Here is a 19,176-nt window from a genome sequence, read left to right on the forward strand (position 1 = left end):
CAATTTTATTTGTATAGCACATTTAAAAACAACCCACGTTGACCAAAGTGCTGTACATCTGATTAGGTTCCAATGGGGAAAAAAAAATGAAACATACAGTAGCACGCAAACAGTTCACAGCGCCTCCTCAATGAGCCTCAAACGCTAGGGAGTAGAAATAGGTTTTGAGCCTGGACTTAAAGGAGTCGATGGAGGGGGCAGTTCTGATGGGGAGAGGGATGCTGTTCCACAGTCTAGGAGCTGCAACCGCAAAAGCGCGGTCGCCCCTGAGCTTAAGCCTAGACCGCGGGATAACGGGAGGACAGTGTGTTATCCATGGCCTGCTCATTACTGATGAAGGAAGTGTGAATGGTTTGTATTCAGGTGGCAGTGCATGGCAGGTTTTGAGTCATAGAGTCGTACAGCGTGGAGACAGGCCCTTCGGCCCAACTTGCCCACACCGACCAACATGTCCCATCTTCACTAGTCCCATCTGCCTACGCTTGGCCCATATCCCTTTAAACCTAGCCTATCCATGCACCTGTCCAAATGTCCCTTAAACTGCCTCAACTACCTCCTAAGCCTTCCATACACCCATCAGCCTTTGTGTGAAAAAGTCACCCCTCAGGTTCATATTAAATCTTGCCCTCCTCACCTTAGTGCAGCGGTCTTACTCTTCTGCTAATCGTGATATATAACAAGGAGCAGCCATGTGTCTGTGATGACCATGTCTGCAGGAGATGTGTCCTATCTACAGGATCGGTGGGATCAGTGGCTGGATAGACTGAGGAGCATACAGGAGACAGAGAGAGTTATGGACAGTGGTTTCAGTGGGGGTCAGCCAGATGGAGAGGTGACCACCCGGAGAGGCAGGCCGGTAATGCAGGAGTCCCCCGTGGCTCGACATCCTTCTCAAACAGGTGCACCTCATTGAAGTATCTCAAATTATGAGAGGCATAAATAGGCGAGCCACTCATCACCTATTTCCCAGGATGGACATGTCGAAGACTGGAGGGCACAGCTTTAAGGTGAGAGGGGCAACGTTTAAAATGAGCTGTGTGAGGCAAGTTTTTATTTTACACAAGGGGTGGTGGTGCAGGTAGATACAATACAATGGTGTTTAAGAGGCTTTTAAATAGGCTCACGGATTTGCTGGAAAGGGAGGGGGATATGGATCATGTGCACACAGAGGAGGTTGGTATCACTTAGTGTCATGTGTGGAAGGAACTGCAGATGATGGTTTACACCGACGATAGACACAAAATGCTGGAGTAACAGCGGGACAAGCAGCATCTCTGGAGAGAAGGAATGGATGACATTTCAGGTCGAGTCTGAAGAAGGGTCTCGACCCGAAACGTCACCCATAACTTAGTATCAAGTTCGGCACGGACATTGTGGGCTGAAGGGCCTGCCCCTGTGCTGTACTGTTCTATATTCCATGAATGGTGGAGAGGTTGTGCTCCAGATCCATTAACGGATACTTATACAGTGGAACCTGCCAGGGCTCTCACTATTTCCATTGTCCGACTATTGCAACAGATCTTGGTTAACCACAGTCTAGACCACTTTTTTTGTTGTTGTCTTGTGAACAGTCATTGCTTGAGCAGCAAAGCCTGATCAATGTAGTCCAAGTCCTAGCCATGAGTCAACGTCATCCCACATCATATCCCCTGGGCCAGTCCCAACCCCCTTTACTGAGTTTGTTACTCCCCCACTACATTGCTCACACATCCCAATGGCCACGAATAGACCCTGGGGGCTCGAAGCTAAATGGGGAAAAATGGCTCCAAGACTTTGTTACGAGCCCCAGTGGTGAGTGTCTGAAACTCACACACATTTGCAGCAATTTCGACCGTGACCTGCATTGTCGCTGGCAAGATAGACCCGAAAAGCTGGAGTAGCTCAGCCTTTTGTGTCCATCTTCGGTGTAAACCAGCATCTGCAGTTCCTTCCTACTCAATGCAGCGGGCGGGTGAGGTTTGCCTTTTGCCATTCTCTCTGCTTTTGCTCTTTTAACATTCTTTTATCCCTTGCACAAATATTTGCCTGGCTTCCCACAGCTGGCGGACTGAACTCAGACCAAGAACAGCAATGGGAAGAGGAAGAGGTCATCGGGTTTGCAAAGGCATTCTGTTATTCAGAAAGGTCCTGGGTAGCAAGGAACTGCAGATGCTGCTTTAAACCGAAGACGGACACAAAAAGCCAGAGTAACTCAGCGGGACAAGAAGCTTCCCTGGGGGGAAGGAATGGGTGACGATTGGGGTCGTGACTGTAAAAGGGGTCTGAAGAAGGGTGTCGACCTGAAACGTCGCCCATTCCTTCCCTCCAGAGATGTTGCCTGTCCCACTGAGTTATTCCAGCTTTTTGTGTCTATCAAAAAGATATCAGTCACAGCTTTGGAAATGTTGACTGGCCTTCACTCTAGGCCAGCTTTGAGAGGGAGCGTCTAAGGTTCTCACCTCCCATTGGGTGAAGAGGTGATTCCTGAACTCTTTGATCTGGTGTTGAGGTTATGCCCCCTTGCTCTGAACCATCATTGAAGGAAAGCGTTTCTCTGCATCTCTCCATTCAATAGACAATAGACAATAGATAATAGGTGCAGGAGGAGGCCATTCGGCCCTTCGAGCCAGCACCGCCATTCAATGTGATCATGGCTGATCATTCTCAATCAGTACCCCGTTCCTGCCTTCTTCACGCCTAGTGTCACATCAAACAGCCCGATTAAATCGCTCCTTAATCTTCTCGGTGTAGAAACAAGGGACCTGCAGATACCAGGTGAACAAGATGCTGGAGTAACTCAGCAGGTCAGGCAGCATCCTTGGAGAACATGGTTAAGCGACATTTTGGGTCGGGACCCTTCTTCAGATCTGACCCGAAATGTCGCCCCTCCATGTTCTCCAGGGACGCTGCCTCACCTGCTGAGTTACTCCAGTGTTTTGTGTCTTTCCTCAAGATTCTCCTCCATGGCCTGCCATTCTGTGGAGACAGCCCTCATGTTTTACCTGCAGGATCACTGTGGGGGAGGGGACGCCGAGAACGAAGAGGGACCAACATGACTCTAATGAGTACTTTTGTAACTTTGTTGGCGCCAAAAACGTGGCGACGCTTTTGTGTACTTCGCCTATTGTACGCAAAAACAAAGCATTTCACCATACCTAAGTACGTGTGGCAACAAAGCATCATTGAATCATTGGTGTACCTGCACTGCATCATCGCGAAGGAAAGGGTCTCCTTCATGTACGAAACGACCATTATCCCAGGTGAAATCATGGGCCTCCTCCAGTGCCATAGTGAGGCCCACCGGAAATTGGAGGAACAGCACCTCATATTTCGCCTGGGCAGCTTGCAGCCCAGCGGTATGAACATCGACTTCTCCAACTTTAGATAGTTCCTCTGTCCCTCTCTTCCCCTCCCCCTTCCCAGATCTCCCTCTATCTTCCTGTCTCCACCTATATCCTTCCTTTGTCCCGCCCCCCCTGACATCAGTCTGAAGAAGGGTCTCGACCCGAAACGTCGCCCATTCCTTCTCTCCCGAGATGCTGCCTGACCTGCTAAGTTACTCCAGCATTTTGTGAATAAATTATTCCAGGTGACGTCTACTTAGAACTATACCACCATGTCCAAACCTTCCATTTTGACCCACAATGAGAGATATGGCAGTACTGCCTTTGTTTAAAAATATATATATATTTTGCTTCTACCTTCTCAACATTTGGGAAAATACTCTTGCAGATTGTTCTGGGGTCACCTGTCGGCCATCTTATCCTTCTTTACTCTGAAGTCTATCTGCCACCATTGCCCTCACTCTCTCTGTCCATTTCCCTTTGAAACCTTCTGCTCTTCTCTGACTAAGAGTGTGTTCTGAATGCTGAAACAGCAACATCGACTCTTCCGTCCAAAAGAAGCAAGTGCAACAATGTGCGTTCTTGGGTTGACTCGTCCAAAAGATCCATTTGAGGAATTAATTGAGTGCAATTTGCACCATTGCATCATCGAAATAATTCCCTCGCCTATTCATGTTGCGGAATCTATCTTGTGCTGATCACAAAATAACTCCAGCTGCATTTGTTGGCTTGGTTAAACCCTGATGGTATTTTGATTGTCAGAGCAATGCGTTTTGAGAAGAAGGAATCCTCCCTGCTGTTGGAAGTGAGGCCATGCATCAATACACCTCCGTCCTCCAGCCCATTGATCTATGCCTTTACACAGTGTAACAAATCTTCATGGAAACATTTCCATTCCTTGAGAGAAGCAAGGGAAAAAAGCAGCATTTTTGGCTTGTAATGATGGTTCCCATTGCTCTCAATCTGTGCATGGCCAGGTATTTGTGGCCATAAGTAATTTTCTGAATCAAAGGCTCATATCATAAGGCTGAAGCTTTCTGAAGAGCTCCAATGTTGAATTAGTTGCCTTTCCATCAGTGATTTATTGCCAGAGAATCACCACCTCGGGATTTACTGAACAGAGTGATACAGTGTGGAAACAGGCCCTTCAGCCCAACTTGCCCACACCGGCCAACATGTCCCATCTACACTAGTCCCACCTGCTTGTATATCCCCCTAAACTTGTCATATCCATGTACCTGTTCAAATGTTTCTTAAACGTTGCCATACACCCTACCTGAACTACCTACTTCGGCAGCTCGTTCCATACACCCACCACCCTGAATCTGACATGGTGGCTGCCCTCTTCACCTCCCTCCTGAACAGCAAGATCAACCTGCCTTTGTCAAATGGCCACAAGGTGGGGTGGAACAAGGGAACAAAACTAAGATCCGGTCGGGGAGGTTGAGAGGCAGCAGGAATCCAATGTCACCTTGTTCAAATACTTGAAGACCTTTGCCACGATCCGAAGCAAAAGGGATTTGCCAAGGTGTCATTTGATGCACAAAGACCAACCTCCGCAAGGAGGGGACAAGGATTACCTGAACGTACAAAGGCAGCGGAAAAATGACTATCCTGCTATTTAATATCGTGGCTAATGTTCTCACTCTGCTGAAATACCCCACCCTCCCCCGATGCAGGAGCTTGATCGCCCCGACGAGGAAGGCTCGCCTCTGGCTACGGGAGTCAAGATCGTCCCGTCAACGGAAGGTTAGAAGTCCCCGACCGCTGGAGGACAAAGAAGGGAGAGATTGAACTTTTTTTCCGCCTTCCATCACAGTGAGGAATGTGGAGGAGTCACTGTGGTGGATGTTCATGTTAAAATGTATTTTGCGTGTCCTGTTGCTTTTTATTGTTATGACTGTACGGCAAATGAAATTCCTCATATGTTGCAAAACATACTTGGCTGATAAAGTACGCTTGTGACTGTGATTGACTGTGAATGTGATTCTACATCTCAATCCGAAATGCAAATCCTAGGGTCCGAGCTGGTCAGACATCAGAAGGTTAAAGATTCAAAGAGATCCCCTCTTATGTTCTGGACCAGAGTAACTCAACATCTCTCCAAAGGACTTCCTCCTCATCTTAGGAAACCATCCAGCTAATCTTTACTGTGCAAGTATCTAACCCAAGGCAAGAAGACCTAGACCATACATAGTTTGGTGCAGTTCCACTAATGCTCGACTTCATTTGCCTATCCCTGCTGCCTCCACTGCAGGTCTTCACCCGGTTGGTATCTAATTCTGCCATGATCCTGCACTGCCCGTGATATTCTTCACTGCACTCGACACTGATCTCACTGACACTGATCTCACTGACACTGATCTCACTGACACTGATCTCACTGACACTGATTTGTTTAGTTTAGAGATACAGCGTGGAAACAGGCCCTTCGGCCCTTCGGCCCGCGCCGACCGGCGATCCCCGCACACTAACACTATCCTACGCACACTAGGGATAATTTACATTTACACCAAGCCAATTAACCTACAAACTGTGCGCCTTTGGAGTGTGGGAGGAAACCGGAGCACCCGGAGAAAACCCACGCAGGTCACGGGGAGAACGCACGGACTCCGTACAGGCAAGCGCCCGTTGTCAGGATCGAACCCGGGTCTAGGGCGCTGTAAGGCAGGTCTCCACATTGATGGTGTACGCCTCTACAACCACCTTACAACTTACCTTCCCACATCCCCATCTTTGATCAGTCGACGTGGATGCACTATATAACCAGTCTCTCCATGCAAACCATTATATTGATTGGAAGCAGATGACATTCAAGCATCGATCATTGCAGGAGTCCTCTAATTAAAGCTTGCCCATCTATTTAATTTTCTATTTTCTGTCCATTAATTGTATGACCATTATTTTCCAAAGGACACTTCCTATTACTAATACCCGTTCCATCAAAAGGCATTGGTTGTAAAATAGACGACTGTCCAGTTGGATCCTTGGCACGCTGGTCCGGAAGTGGATGCTTTGCAAGCTTTGTGTGGCCGTCTCAAAGGCACAGGGCAAAATGCAAGGGGAAAATTCTTACCTGGGAAAAAACTGGGAGACAAACAAATGGCCTTACCTGGGTACAACTGTTTGGTTTGTGCACTGAGCTGGGCAAGTCTTGTCACCTTATAGGCAACATCTGGAGTGCTGGTCAATTTTCTGTTGGGACAAAGTCCAGTTACTTTCTCTATTCCATCGGGTAAAGTTTGAAGTTGTAGAATCTTCAGGATGTCCACTGGCTCCACTGTTGAAAGAAGAGAAGATGATTAAAATCCAGCTCACGCCAACCCAAACTCTCTGCAAACCTGCCCTCCCACCTTCCCTCATTTAAATCAGGCACTAAATTAGATTTACAGAGCATTCGACCGCTTGACAGGAATGTACGCATGCAAACGTTTTACTCGGAGAGATACATCTTGTCAGGGGTTGTGGGGAGAAGGCAGGAGAATGGGGGCTGAGAGGGAAAGATAGATCAGCCATGATTGAATGGCGGAATAGACCTGCAGGGCAGAATGGCCTAATTGTGCGCCTGGAACCTATGTATTTTAACAACTGACTTGGTTGAATCGGTGAAGCTCACAATGCTGAGTGAGCATGTAAGAAGGGTCTCCCATTGCCTCTCTCCTAGATGCTGCCTGACCTGCTGAGTTACTCCAGCATTTTGTGATACAATGCTGAGTGAGTTCATTTGGCCAAGTGTCGATGGCCACTCATTGGAAACCATACAAATCTCGTCCCCTGTAGCCCTGTACAATTCCCACTTCCAGCAGGTACGAAATCTACTTCCACACGCCTTTCAGACAACGCGTTCGGATTGCAACAACTCCCAGCGTATAAAGTTTCTTTGTGAAGCCGCATGGTGTCTTTGAAGTCCTGATGCGGCATTTTAGGACTTTGGTAGGGCCACATTTGGAGTGTTGCGTGCACCTTACGGGAAGGACGTGGAGTCTTTGGAAAGGGTGCTGAGGGGGTCTACGAGACGGTGCCTGGATTAGGGGGCTATCAGCTGCAGGGAGAGGTTGGACAGACTTGCATTGTTTTCTCCAGAACGCCGGAGGGTTGCGGGAAGACTTGATGGAAGAATATAAAATGATGAGAGGCATGGATAGGGTAATCAGTGATAATCTTTTTCCCCCCAGGATGGAGAAAGGGCAGAGCTTTCAGGTGAGAGGAGCAAAGTTTAAAGCAGATGTGTGGAGAAATTCTTTTTTTACACAGAGGGCACCTGGAATATGCTGGCGATTACAACAGCTAGGTAGTGGCATTCATAAGACTTTTGGATTGCCACATGGATATGCAGGGAATGGAGGAACATGGGGTACGTGCAAGTGTATAAGTGGTGATCTTGGCATCCCTCTCTTTCCTCTCCCTTCCCAGTTTTCCCACTGTCCTCCTGTCTCCGACTACATCCTATCTTTGTCCCGCCCCCTCCCCTGACGTCAGTCTGAAGAAGGGTCTCGACCCGAAACGTCACCCATTCCTTCTCTCCTGAGATACTGCCTGACCCGCTGAGTTGCTCCAACATTTTGTGTTTACCTTCGGTTTTGAACCAGCATCTGCAGTTATTTCCCTACAGATCTTGGCACCAAGCTCGGCACAGGCATTTAGGGCCGAAGGGCCATGTTCTTGTGCTGTACTGCTCTATGTTACCTCATATCGGGTTCATAAGGTCATGGAGTCAAAAGAGATAGGGGTAGAATTAGGCCATTCGGCCCATCAAGTCCACTCCGCCATTCAATCATGGCTGATCTATCTCTCCCTCCCAACCCCATTCTCCTGCCTTCTCCCCATAACCTCTGACACCCGTACTAATCAAGAATCTATCTATCTCTGTCTTAAAAATATCCACTGATTTGGCCTCCACAGTCTTCTGTGGTAAAGAATTCCACAGATTCACCACCACAAAGAAGGTAATTTGAGGATAACCTTAAATGTGTCTTCTGGCTTTTAAGAAGAGCCACCTACTTGTGAATAAGTTTCTCATTATTTATTCATTTTTTCTGCCATAACTATGAATAGCTCTAAAAAGTCCACTCCAATATCTCCAGGTCTTCTACAAAATTCCCTCTCATGAGGTAACACTGATTTCACTTTTAAAAATAATTTTAAAATACTACCACACTTGAAACACATAATCTTCTGCACGTCAGGAATTCTACACTCCTGGGATTATCAGCCTACTTTCATAGCTTGGTTTAATTTTGAGACACAGCATGGAAACCGGCCTGTCGGATCCACTGAGTCCACTCCGGACCAGCGATGACCATTTCACACTAGTTCTATGTTATCCCATTTTCTCATCCACTCCTTATACAGTGGGTGCAATTTACAGAACCTGCAATTGTCCTCCACCACATATATGCCTATACCCCAAAGGCAACTTTTCCAATCTTCATGTGGCTCCACTTCAAAAGCCCTTTGGAACATCTTGAAACCATGCACCACAGAAATGCAAACATTTATTTCTATATTTCCTTTCTGAATCACATAAAGTACTCCAGATGGGACTAATCAGGGTGTTATATTACTGTAAAGTCCCCCTGTGCTTTCTATCTGGAAAATAATGTTATAATTTCAGTGGTTTTGCAAATTGATTTGGTGGGAGAGTCCACTATAGATTAAACAAACTCCACTAATTGATCATTACATAGATTGGAAATAGATGAGGTTCAAGTATTGAGCATTGCAGGAGTCCACTGATTGAAGCTTGCCAATCCATTTATTTCTATTGGTCTAAAGAAGGGTTCCAAAATGTCACCCATCCTTTTTCTCCAGAGATGCTGCCTGACCCGGAGGTGTGGAATTCTCTGCCTCAGAAGGCAGTGGAGGCCAGTTCGTTGGATGCTTTCAAGAGAGAGCTGAATAGAGCTCTTAAGGATAGCGGAGTGAGGGGGTATGGGGAGAAGGCAGGAACGGGGTACTGATTGAGAGTGATCAGCCATGATCGCATTGAATGGCGGTGCTGGCTCGAAGGGCTGAATGGCCTACACCTGCACCTATTGTCTATTGTCTATTGACCCGCTGAGGTACTTGCCACCTTCCCCCCAGCTCACAATGAACCATTCTACATTTCCTTATAGACACAAAATGCTGGAGTAACTCAGCGGGTCAGGCAGCATCTCTGGAGAGAAGGAATGGGTGACGTTTTGGGTCGAGACCCTTCTTCAGACTGATGTCAGGGGAGGGGGCGGGACAAAGATAGGATGTAGTCTGAGTCAGGAAGACTAGTAGGAGAACTGGGAAGGGGGAGGGGATAGAGAGGGAAAGCAGGGACTATCTGAAGTTGGAGAAGTCAATGTTCATACCGCTGGGGTGTAAATTGCCAAAGCAAAATATGAGGTGCTGTTCCTCCAATTTGCACTGGGCCTCACTCTGACAATGGAGGAGGCCCAGGATAGAAAGGTCAGATTGGGAATGGGAGGGGGAGTTGAAGTGCTGAGCCTATCGAGAGATCAGGTTGGTTGAGACGGACTGAGCAGAGGTGTTCCACATTTCCTTATCCTCATCCGCTTTGATCTCTCGTTCCAACCTTACCCTTCCATATTTCTAGACTCCCTCTCCCCCCGACTCTCAGTCCGAAGAAGGGTCTCGACCCGAAAGGTCGCCCGTTCCTTCTCTCCAGAGAATCTGCCTGACCCCTCTGAGTTACTCCGGCACTTTGTGTCTATCTTCCTCTAACGGATAGACTGACTCTGGGATTGAATGATCCTACACAAGCTCTGGTTGGAATGATACAAGTTGTTAAGCAGAGTTTAGAGCCTTGGGCTTTCCAGCTGTTTCTCGTGTGCAGGTGTGCTTGTTTAAGCTGCACTTATCTTCCAGCCAACAAGGAGTTCAAACAGCTGAGACACAAGCCTGCAATCTTTCAAATAAAACCCACTACACCAGGAATGAAATTGTAATCAATAAAGCACAAATTAAATAAAAAGCAACAACTCATTGCAGGAAGGTGTGGTGCTGGTACCACCTTCTGTTACGTACACAGCAAACAGCAGTTCAAATTTAGGTTTAGGATTATTATTGTCACGTGCACTGACGTACTGCGAAAAGCTGTTATAGAGTCCTAGAGTCATACAGCGTGGAAATAGCCCCTTCAGCCCAACTTGCCAACACCGACAAACATATCCCATCTACACTTGTCCCATCTACACTTGTCCCATCTGCCTGCATTTGGCCCATTCCTTCTAAACCTGTCCTATCCATGGACCTGTCTAAATGTTTCACATGCTATTCAATCAAATCAGATAATACACCAACATAACCACAAGCAAGCCATACTCAAATATAATAGGTAGAACAATGGGAAGATACAGAGTGCAGAATATCAGTTCTCAGCATTGTAGATCAACAGTTCCAGAGACAACTTAGGTTGTCAAGTTAGGAACAGGGGACATACAATGAGATCTGGGTGTCTTAGTGCATCAGTCACTGAAAGGAAGCATGCAGGTACAGCAGGCAGTGAAGAAAGCCGATGGAATGTTGGCCTTCATAACAAGAGGAGTTGAGTATAGGAGCAAAGAGGTCCTGCAGTTATACAGGGCCCTAGTGAGACCGCACCTGGAGTACTGTGTGCAGTTTTGGTCTCCAAATTTGAGGAAGGATATTCTTGCTATTGAGGGCGTGCAGCGTAGATTTACTAGGTTAATTCCCGGAATGGCGGGACTATCATATGTTGAAAGACTGGAGCGACTAGGCTTGTATACACTGGAATTTAGAAGGATGAGAGGAGATCTTATCGAAACGTATAAGATTATTAAGGGGTTGGACACGTTAGAGGCAGGAAACATGTTCCCAATGTTGGGGGAGTCCAGAACAAGGGGCCACGGTTTAAGAATAAGGGGTAGGCCATTTAGAACTGAGATGAGGAAAAACATTTTCAGTCAGAGAGTTGTGAATCTGTGGAAATCTGCCTCAGAAGGCAGTGGAGGCCAATTCTCTGAATGCATTCAAGAGAGAGCTGGATAGAGCTCTTAAGGATAGCGGAGTCAGGGGGTATGGGGAGAAGGCAGGAATGGGGTACTGATTGAGAATGATCAGCCATGATCACATTGAATGGCGGTGCTGGCTCGAAGGGCTGAATAGCCTCCTTCTGCACCTATTGTCTATTGTCTATTGTCTACAACGTCCAATGTCCACAATGGGGTACATGTGGATTGGACAGTACCCTAGCTTATGGAAGGACCATTCAGAAACCTGATGACAGAGGGGAAGAAACTGCTCCTGAGAACAATTCCCTCCCAAATGTTTAGGAAGGAACTGCAGATGCTGGTTTACTCCAAAGATGGACACAGAATGCTGGAGGGACAAGCTGAGTTACTCCAGAATTTTGTGTCCCTTCTCTCCAGAGATGCCGCCTGTCCTCCACCATTTTGTGTCCCTTCTCTCCAGAGATGCTGCCTGTCCTGCCGCATTACTCCAGTATTTTGTGTCCACCCTCCCACACGTTGCTGCTGTGTGGACCGACCGCCTGTGCCCAGTGTGGGCTGCCGAATGTGTCCTGTGCAACTCACCAGCTGCACCACACCTGTCTGCAGACTGCAGCTGCCTCCACCTTCAAAGCCCGACTCCACCGCTGGCTTTGAAAGCGGAACAAACAAAACCACACCGTTTGAGAAGTCAAGTCAAGTCAAGTCAAGTCAATTTTATTTGTATAGCACATTTAAAAACAACCCACGTTGACCAAAGTGCTGTACATCTGATTAGGTTCCAATGGGGAAAAAAAAATGAAACATACAGTAGCACGCAAACAGTTCACAGCGCCTCCTCAATGAGCCTCAAACGCTAGGGACTTAAAGGAGTCGATGGAGGGGGCAGTTCTGATGGGGAGAGGGATGCTGTTCCACAGTCTAGGAGCTGCAACCGCAAAAGCGCGGTCACCCCTGAGCTTAAGCCTAGACCGCGGGATAGTGAGTAGCTCCAAGTCGGCCGACCTGAGGGACCTGGAGTTAGAGAGGGGGGTTAGAAGATTTTTGATGTAGGGGGGGGAATGTCCATTTAGGGCTTTATACGTGAATAGGAGGAGCTTGAAGTTGATTCTGTACCGTACAGGGAGCCAGTGGAGGGAGGCCAGAATCGGGGTGATGTGGTCCCTTTTACGGGTACCCGTCAAGAGTCTCGCTGCAGCGTTTTGGACCAGTTGCAGGCGGGACAGGGAAAATTGGCTGATCCCAGTGTATAGGGAGTTGCAGTAGTCTAGGCGGGAGGAAATGAAAGCGTGAATGTGTCGTCGAATTGGAGGAATTGGAGGTGTTGTGCTGCAATGATAGTGTCTGTTTCACGGGGGATGCTATCTCTCTCTTTCCCAAACTTGCTGCCTCAAAGCGAGCTGACATCCGGCCGACCGAGACTGCTCTGCCCACTGCTCACTTCATGGCTGCAAAGCTCTGGAGATCTCCATTGCTGCTAGGGGTTGCCAACTATCTCACTCCCAAATACGGGACAAGGTGACGTCACCGCCCCGCGCCCCACGCGACCTCACCCAGCCAGTGGCCACGTGCTCCCGCTCCACCATTAATGGCCGCCCGGGCCGGGAGGCGGGTTGCTACGCTGTCCCTCATTGCTACTCGATTAAAAACTTTCAATAACACAAATTAAAGTGGCAAGTTCCCACTAATTAGCTCTTCCCCACAATGCCCCAGTCATTATGTAACATGCCTTCCCACCCACTACAGTACCGAACAATCCTTCCTCACCTAGTACCAGCAAAATCAGAAGTGACTGAGGAAAGATATTGTCAGTCTCAGAATCACTGATGGTCTTTGCTGTCGAACCTATACCCCAGTGAGGGTCAGTGTGTGTGTGGGGCCTGTACCCCAGTGAGGGTCAGTGTGTGTGTGTGGGGCCCGTACCCCAGTGAGGGTCAGTGTGTGGGGCCCGTACCCCAGTGAGAGTCAGTGTGTGGGGCCCGTACTCCAGTGAGGGTCAGTGTGTGTGTGGGTCCTGTTTCTGGTTGTGTTAATTGCATGCTAATTTTGTCCGCCCTAGGCAAGGGTGAACACTGATCAAAAGTACCCTGACACCTCCAAACTTATGAAAGGTGTGATGTGAATAGGTCTCCCTATTCTCCGTTTACCTCATATTTTGAAGATTGTGTTAATTTATCGGGATGCATCACAGCCTGGTTTGGGAACAGCTCCATCCAAGACCGCAAGAAATTGCTGTGAATTGTGGGCGCAGTCCAGACCATCACACAAACCAACCTCCCTTCCGTTGACTCCATTTACAGCTCACGCTGCCTCGGCAAGGCCAGCAGCATAATCAAGGACGTGTCGCACCCCGGCCACTCCCTCTTCTCCCCTCTCCCATCGGGCACGAGGTACAGAAGTGTGAAAATGCACACCTCCAGATTCAGGGACAATTTCTTCCCAGCTGTTGTCGGGCAACTGAATCATCCTACCACAACCAGAGAGCAGTGCTGAACTACTATCTACCTCATTGGTGACCCTCGGACTATCATTGTTTGGACGTAATGTTATTCCTTCATCGTGTATCTGTACACTGTGAACGGCTCGGTTGTAATCATGTATTGTCGTTCCGCTGGCTGGTTAACATGCAACAAAAGCTTTTCACTGTACCTCACTCAGTACACGTGACAATGAACTAAACTGAAAGTGAAATTTCCATCATTACAACTCAATGATATTTCTTATCACCACACTGCCAGTTGATCCTGGAAACGCTGGGAACCTTACTCCCAATCTATCCCGGTTCCATCAACGTTCAGCTCCCCACCATCTCCAGACTGTGGTGCGCAGTTCCAACTCACAGCTTGTCACCCTGGAGTCACTTTATGACCAGCCTGCTCCTGACCTCTCTGCACCACGAATGATGAAAAGACAACGTTTGAGCCAGCACCACCATTCAATGTGATCATGGCTGATCATTCTCAATCAGTACCCCGTCCCTGCCTTCTCCCCATACCCCCTGACTCCGCAATCCTTAAGAGCTCTATCTAGCTCTCTCTTGAATGCATTCAGAGAATTGGCCTCCACTGCCTTCTGAGGCAGAGAATTCCACAGATTCACAACTCTCTGACTGAAAACGTTTTTCCTCATCTCCGTTCTAAATGGCCTACCCCTTATTCTTAAACTGTGGCCCCTTGTTCTGGACTCCCCCAACATTGGGAACATGTTTCCTGCCTCTAACGTGTCCAACCCCTTAATAATCTTATACGTCCAACTTCTTTCTCCAGAGATGCTGCCTGACCCTCGCATCCCTCAACCTCAGTCTAACCAGTGGTACCAGTCTTATCTCCAAACTCCACCACACGACTGCACCAGCACACACTGCACACAGCTGCTATTTCATGGGCATTCCTGTTCATTTGCAACACAAGGTTCGATCCTGACTACGGGTGCTGCACTGTAAGGAGTTTGTACGTTCTCCCCGTGACCTGCGTGGGTTTTCTCCGAGATCTTTGGTTTCCTCCCACACTCCAAAGACATACAGGTATGTAGGTTAATTGGCTGGGTAAATGTAAAAATTGTCCCTAGTGGGTGTAGGATAGTGTTAATGTGCGGGGATCGCTGGGCGGCACGGACTTGGAGGGCCGAAAAGGCCTGTTTCCGGCTGTATATATATGATGATATGATATGAACCCAAATTCTCTTTGGTGGAAAAAGACTCCTGATTTTTTTTCAAATATTCCCAAACGTTCGCCATGGCACTGGGGTTTACCCTATTGCCCTCTACTGATCTCTAAAGAGGGGGACAGATGATGGAACTGTGTGTGGGCAACTGCGATGTAGCGTCAGAAACAAGTGTAGACGATGGAGATTGGGGCAAGCTGAGAAGAGATGAGATAGTGGAAGCGGACACAAAATGCTGGAGTAACTCAACGGGACAGGCAGCATCTCTGGAGAGAAGGAATGGGTGACGTTTCGGGTCGAGACCCTTCTTCAGACCCTTGTTGAGTCTGAAGGAGGGTCTCGGCCCGTAACGTCACCCATTCCTTCTCTCCAGAGATGGCGCCAGTCCCGCTGAGTTACTCCAGCATTTTGTGTCTATCTTCGAATTAAACCAGCATCTGCAGTTCTTTCCTACGCAGATAGTGGAAGCCAACAGGTTTGGGGGGCACAGTGGCACATGTGGTAGAGTCGCTGCCTCACAACGCCAGAGACCCCGGTTCGATCCTGACCTCGGGTGCTGCCTGTGAGGAGTTGGCACGTTTGCCCAGTGATTGCGTGGGTTTTCTTCAGGTGCTCCAGTTTCCTGAAGATGCACGATATGTAAGCTAGCTGGCCTCTGTAAAATTGCCCCTATTGGTTTGGGAGTCGATGGGAATGTGGGATAACATAGAACTGGTGTGAACAAGTGATTGATGTGCAGTCAGTGCGCTGAAGGGCCTGTTTCCATGCTGTATCTTTCAATGATTCAATGAAGCTGAACTGACTGGCATCAGAGACTGAACAAAGGGCTGTTATTGTGTAGGAAGGAACCGCAGATGCTGATTTACACCAAAGATAGACACAAAAAGCTGGAGTAACTCAGCGGGTCTGGCAGCATCTCTGGAGAAAAGGAATAGGAGATGTTTCAGGTCAAGACCATTCTTCAGACTGGGGTCTCGACCCGAAACGTCATCTATTCTTTTTCTCCAGAGACGCTGCCTGACCCACTGGGTAACTGCAGCTTTCAGTGTCTATCAAGGACTGTTATGAATGGCTTGGAATAAAAATATAGAAACATAGAAAATAAGTGCAGGAGTAGACCATTCGGCCCTTCGAGCCAGCACCGCCATTCAATATGATCATGGCTGATCGTCCTAAATCAGTAACCTGTTCCGGCTTTTTCCCCATATCCCTCGATACCCTTAGCCCTGAGAGCTAAATCTAACTCTCTCTTCAAAACATCCATTGTATTGGCCTTCACTGCCTTCCATAGCAGGGAATTCCACAGATTCACAACTCTCTGGGTGAAAAAGTTTTTCCTCATCTCAGTCCTAAATGGCCGAACCCTTATTCTTCAACTGTGACCCCCTGGTTCTGGACTCCCTCAACATCGGGAACATTTTTCCCGCATCTACCCTGTCCAAACCTCTAAGAATTTTATATGTTTCTGTAAGATCCCCTCTCATCCTTCTAAATTCCAGTGAATATAAGCCCGGCCGACTCATTCTTTGGACCAGAGATGAAGGGCGTGCGTACAATGTGATCGCAATCAGGGGACTTCAACAGCTAGAATCCGAAGGCAGATGTTAGGGGAGCTCACTCTCAGGGAGGGGAGTGATGGGACTGTCAGCCGAGGAGAAGAAGCAGTCCAGATAATGGCTGAATGTGTCTTGCGAGAGAGATTTGCCAGAACAAACCCACGCTCGCCTTTAAAGGACAAGAGCACAGAGAGAGAGCTGTGTGACTCTGCTCCCTCCAGTGGGCGGTTAGCTATTCCAAATAACCTAACAGAAATGTCAAAGGCAAAACGTGAATCGAACGTCATGTATCTCCAATCCTGGGCATAAAGGGCTGAGTTGTTTCAAGCGTGCCCCATGAGCAGATTATTCCACTCAAATGCTACAGAGCCGATGGATTGCCTGGGGAACAATACTTTCAGAACAGGACACGTTGTTTCAGAATCTGCTGCCGCCAGTAGGTCATGGTTTGGATGTTGGATGTCTGCCCAACATAACCCCCACAGTAATCATTCCTGGAGATCCAGGGACTTTCCCTGCACACCAGGGTGTAACGGTTACCCGAACAGCCCACGCTGTGGTCAGACTACACCTTGAGAAGCATCTGCTACTCTGCCCAACCAATGGAAAGGACTAAGAAGCATTGGGTCCAAGAACAATGTATAAAGATGATGCAAAGATTGCAAGTAATATGATATTTCAGAAAGGGTGGGCAGTCATCTGTCTTGACCAGTCAGCTCCAATAAAGGTCTTTGAAATTATGAAAGGTTTCATAAGGCCATAAGTGATAGGAACAGAATTAGGCCATTCGGCCCATCAAGCCTACTCCGCCATTCAATCAAGGCTGATCTATCTCTCCCTCCTAACCCCATTCTCCTGCCTTCTCCCCGTAACCCCTGACACCCGTACTAATCAAGAATCTATCTATCTATCTATTTCTGCCTTAAAAATATCCATTGATACCTTCAGTAGACAGTGGAGAAACTTGAGACCATCAGAACAGAACAGTCAGCAAGAAATTAAACGGGGGATTCAAAGAAACCTCTTTGCCCCGTGATGTGGGGAGGAGGTGGAACTTTCTACCACGGATGTGGTTCAGGCAAAGAGCATTCATGCCTCTGAGGATTTCTGGCTTATTGACTCCCCAACAAATGTGGTGCAAAGTGCCAAATAGCACACTTAACGCAAAATCCCAGGGAAAGTTTGTGCCTGGGAGATTTCATTGGGAGTTATCAAACTATCAGAGAAATGTTGAACAGTCTGCTGTTACGTTGACAGTCCTGAGGGCACGGTTATGCTAAACCAACAGGTCAAACCCTCTCCTGAGGGAAAAGACAGAACTTCGGCAGGTGTAGAAAGGAACTGCACATGCTGGTTTACACCGAAGATAGACATAAAGTGCTGGAGTAGCCCCAAGTGCAGGTCAGACAGCATCTCTGGAGAAAAAGGATGGGTGACATCTCGGGTCGGGACCTTCTTCGGACTGACAGTAGAGGGGAGGGAACTGGAGGTAGGGAAAGGCCGGAACGAATCAGGGTCGGCGACAGATGACTAAGGAAGGGTGGAGCCCACAATGGCCCATTGTTGGCTGGGGAAGAGGTGATAACGAAGGGGTGCAAAGATGCGAACGGTGCAACAGTAGGACTAAGGTGGGAGAGGGGTGGAGGGGGGGGAAGAGGGAATGCAGGAGTTACTTGAAATTGGAGAAATCAATGTTCATACCGCTGGGTTGTAATCTGCCCAAGCCAAACATGAGGCTCTGCCCCTTCAATAACATCAGGAGGTTAGAGGGAGACAGTTGAAACAATGGAGTTGATATACGAGTGCATGCCATAATTCAGATCCTGTAACAGTTCGACCAATATCTTGGCTTAAATTCTGGGCCACTGAGTTACTTCAAAAACCTCACAACTCTTAGCATGTGTAAGGGCAGTGAGCAAGAGGAACTGGATACCAAAGTAATTGTCCTTTCTCTGTTCCTTCGACTGTACATCCAAATCTCTTCATCAATGAAGAACTTTGACATTGTTTATCAGTCGTGGTGGGAGATTGCACTGTAACTCATCATCCCACCCGAGACAGTGTACTGAGTTGGGAGCTGGGGGCTGTTGTTGAGGTGCAGGGCTCAGTCTGCCAGTGGGTGGGCAGAGGAGAATTGATATTCCTGTAGCCCAGCGAGCTCGGAAACATGGACAGAGAAAAAGCACAGACCAGAACCCGAAACAGACCCAAAACCTTTTCGGTCAGAGAGTTGTGAATCTGTGGAATTCTCTGCCTCAGAAGGCAGTGGAGGCCAATTCTCTGAATGCATTCAAAAGAGAGCTAGATAGAGGTCTTAAGGATAGCGGAGTCAGGGGGTATGGGGAGAAGGCAGGAACGGGGTACTGATTGAGAATGATCAGCCATGATCAGCCATGATCACATTGAATGGCGATGCTGGCTTGAAGGGCCGAATGGCCTCCTCCTGCACCTATTGTCTATTGTCTAGAAGCACGCAAAGTCACTAAATAAGGTACATGCTTTTATCCTGAGACTGCCCTCACTGGCTCCAGACTCTGCCACTTTGTGGAATCACCTTCTCCACGTCCACTCTATCCAGGCCTTTCACTATTCCATAGGTTTCAATGAGGTCCCCCCTCCTCCTTCTAAACTCCAGTGAGTGGAGGCCCAGTGCTCATCATATGTGATGAAACA

At 48.0% G+C, this 19,176-nt stretch overlaps 1 protein-coding gene across 1 annotated transcript in view; it reads right to left on the reverse strand.

The window, feature by feature from the left end:
• The window catches only part of col5a1 (procollagen, type V, alpha 1), a 235,653-nt gene that overhangs the window by 185,896 nt on the left and 30,581 nt on the right, over window positions 1-19,176 (reverse strand). The window contains 1 exon segment of the mRNA XM_078425769.1: window positions 6,436-6,603. Within this exon segment, the coding sequence (XP_078281895.1) occupies window positions 6,436-6,603 (168 nt within the window).

The sequence above is a fragment of the Rhinoraja longicauda genome, chromosome 31 (assembly GCF_053455715.1).
Source record: "Rhinoraja longicauda isolate Sanriku21f chromosome 31, sRhiLon1.1, whole genome shotgun sequence".
NCBI lineage: Eukaryota > Metazoa > Chordata > Chondrichthyes > Rajiformes > Arhynchobatidae > Rhinoraja > Rhinoraja longicauda.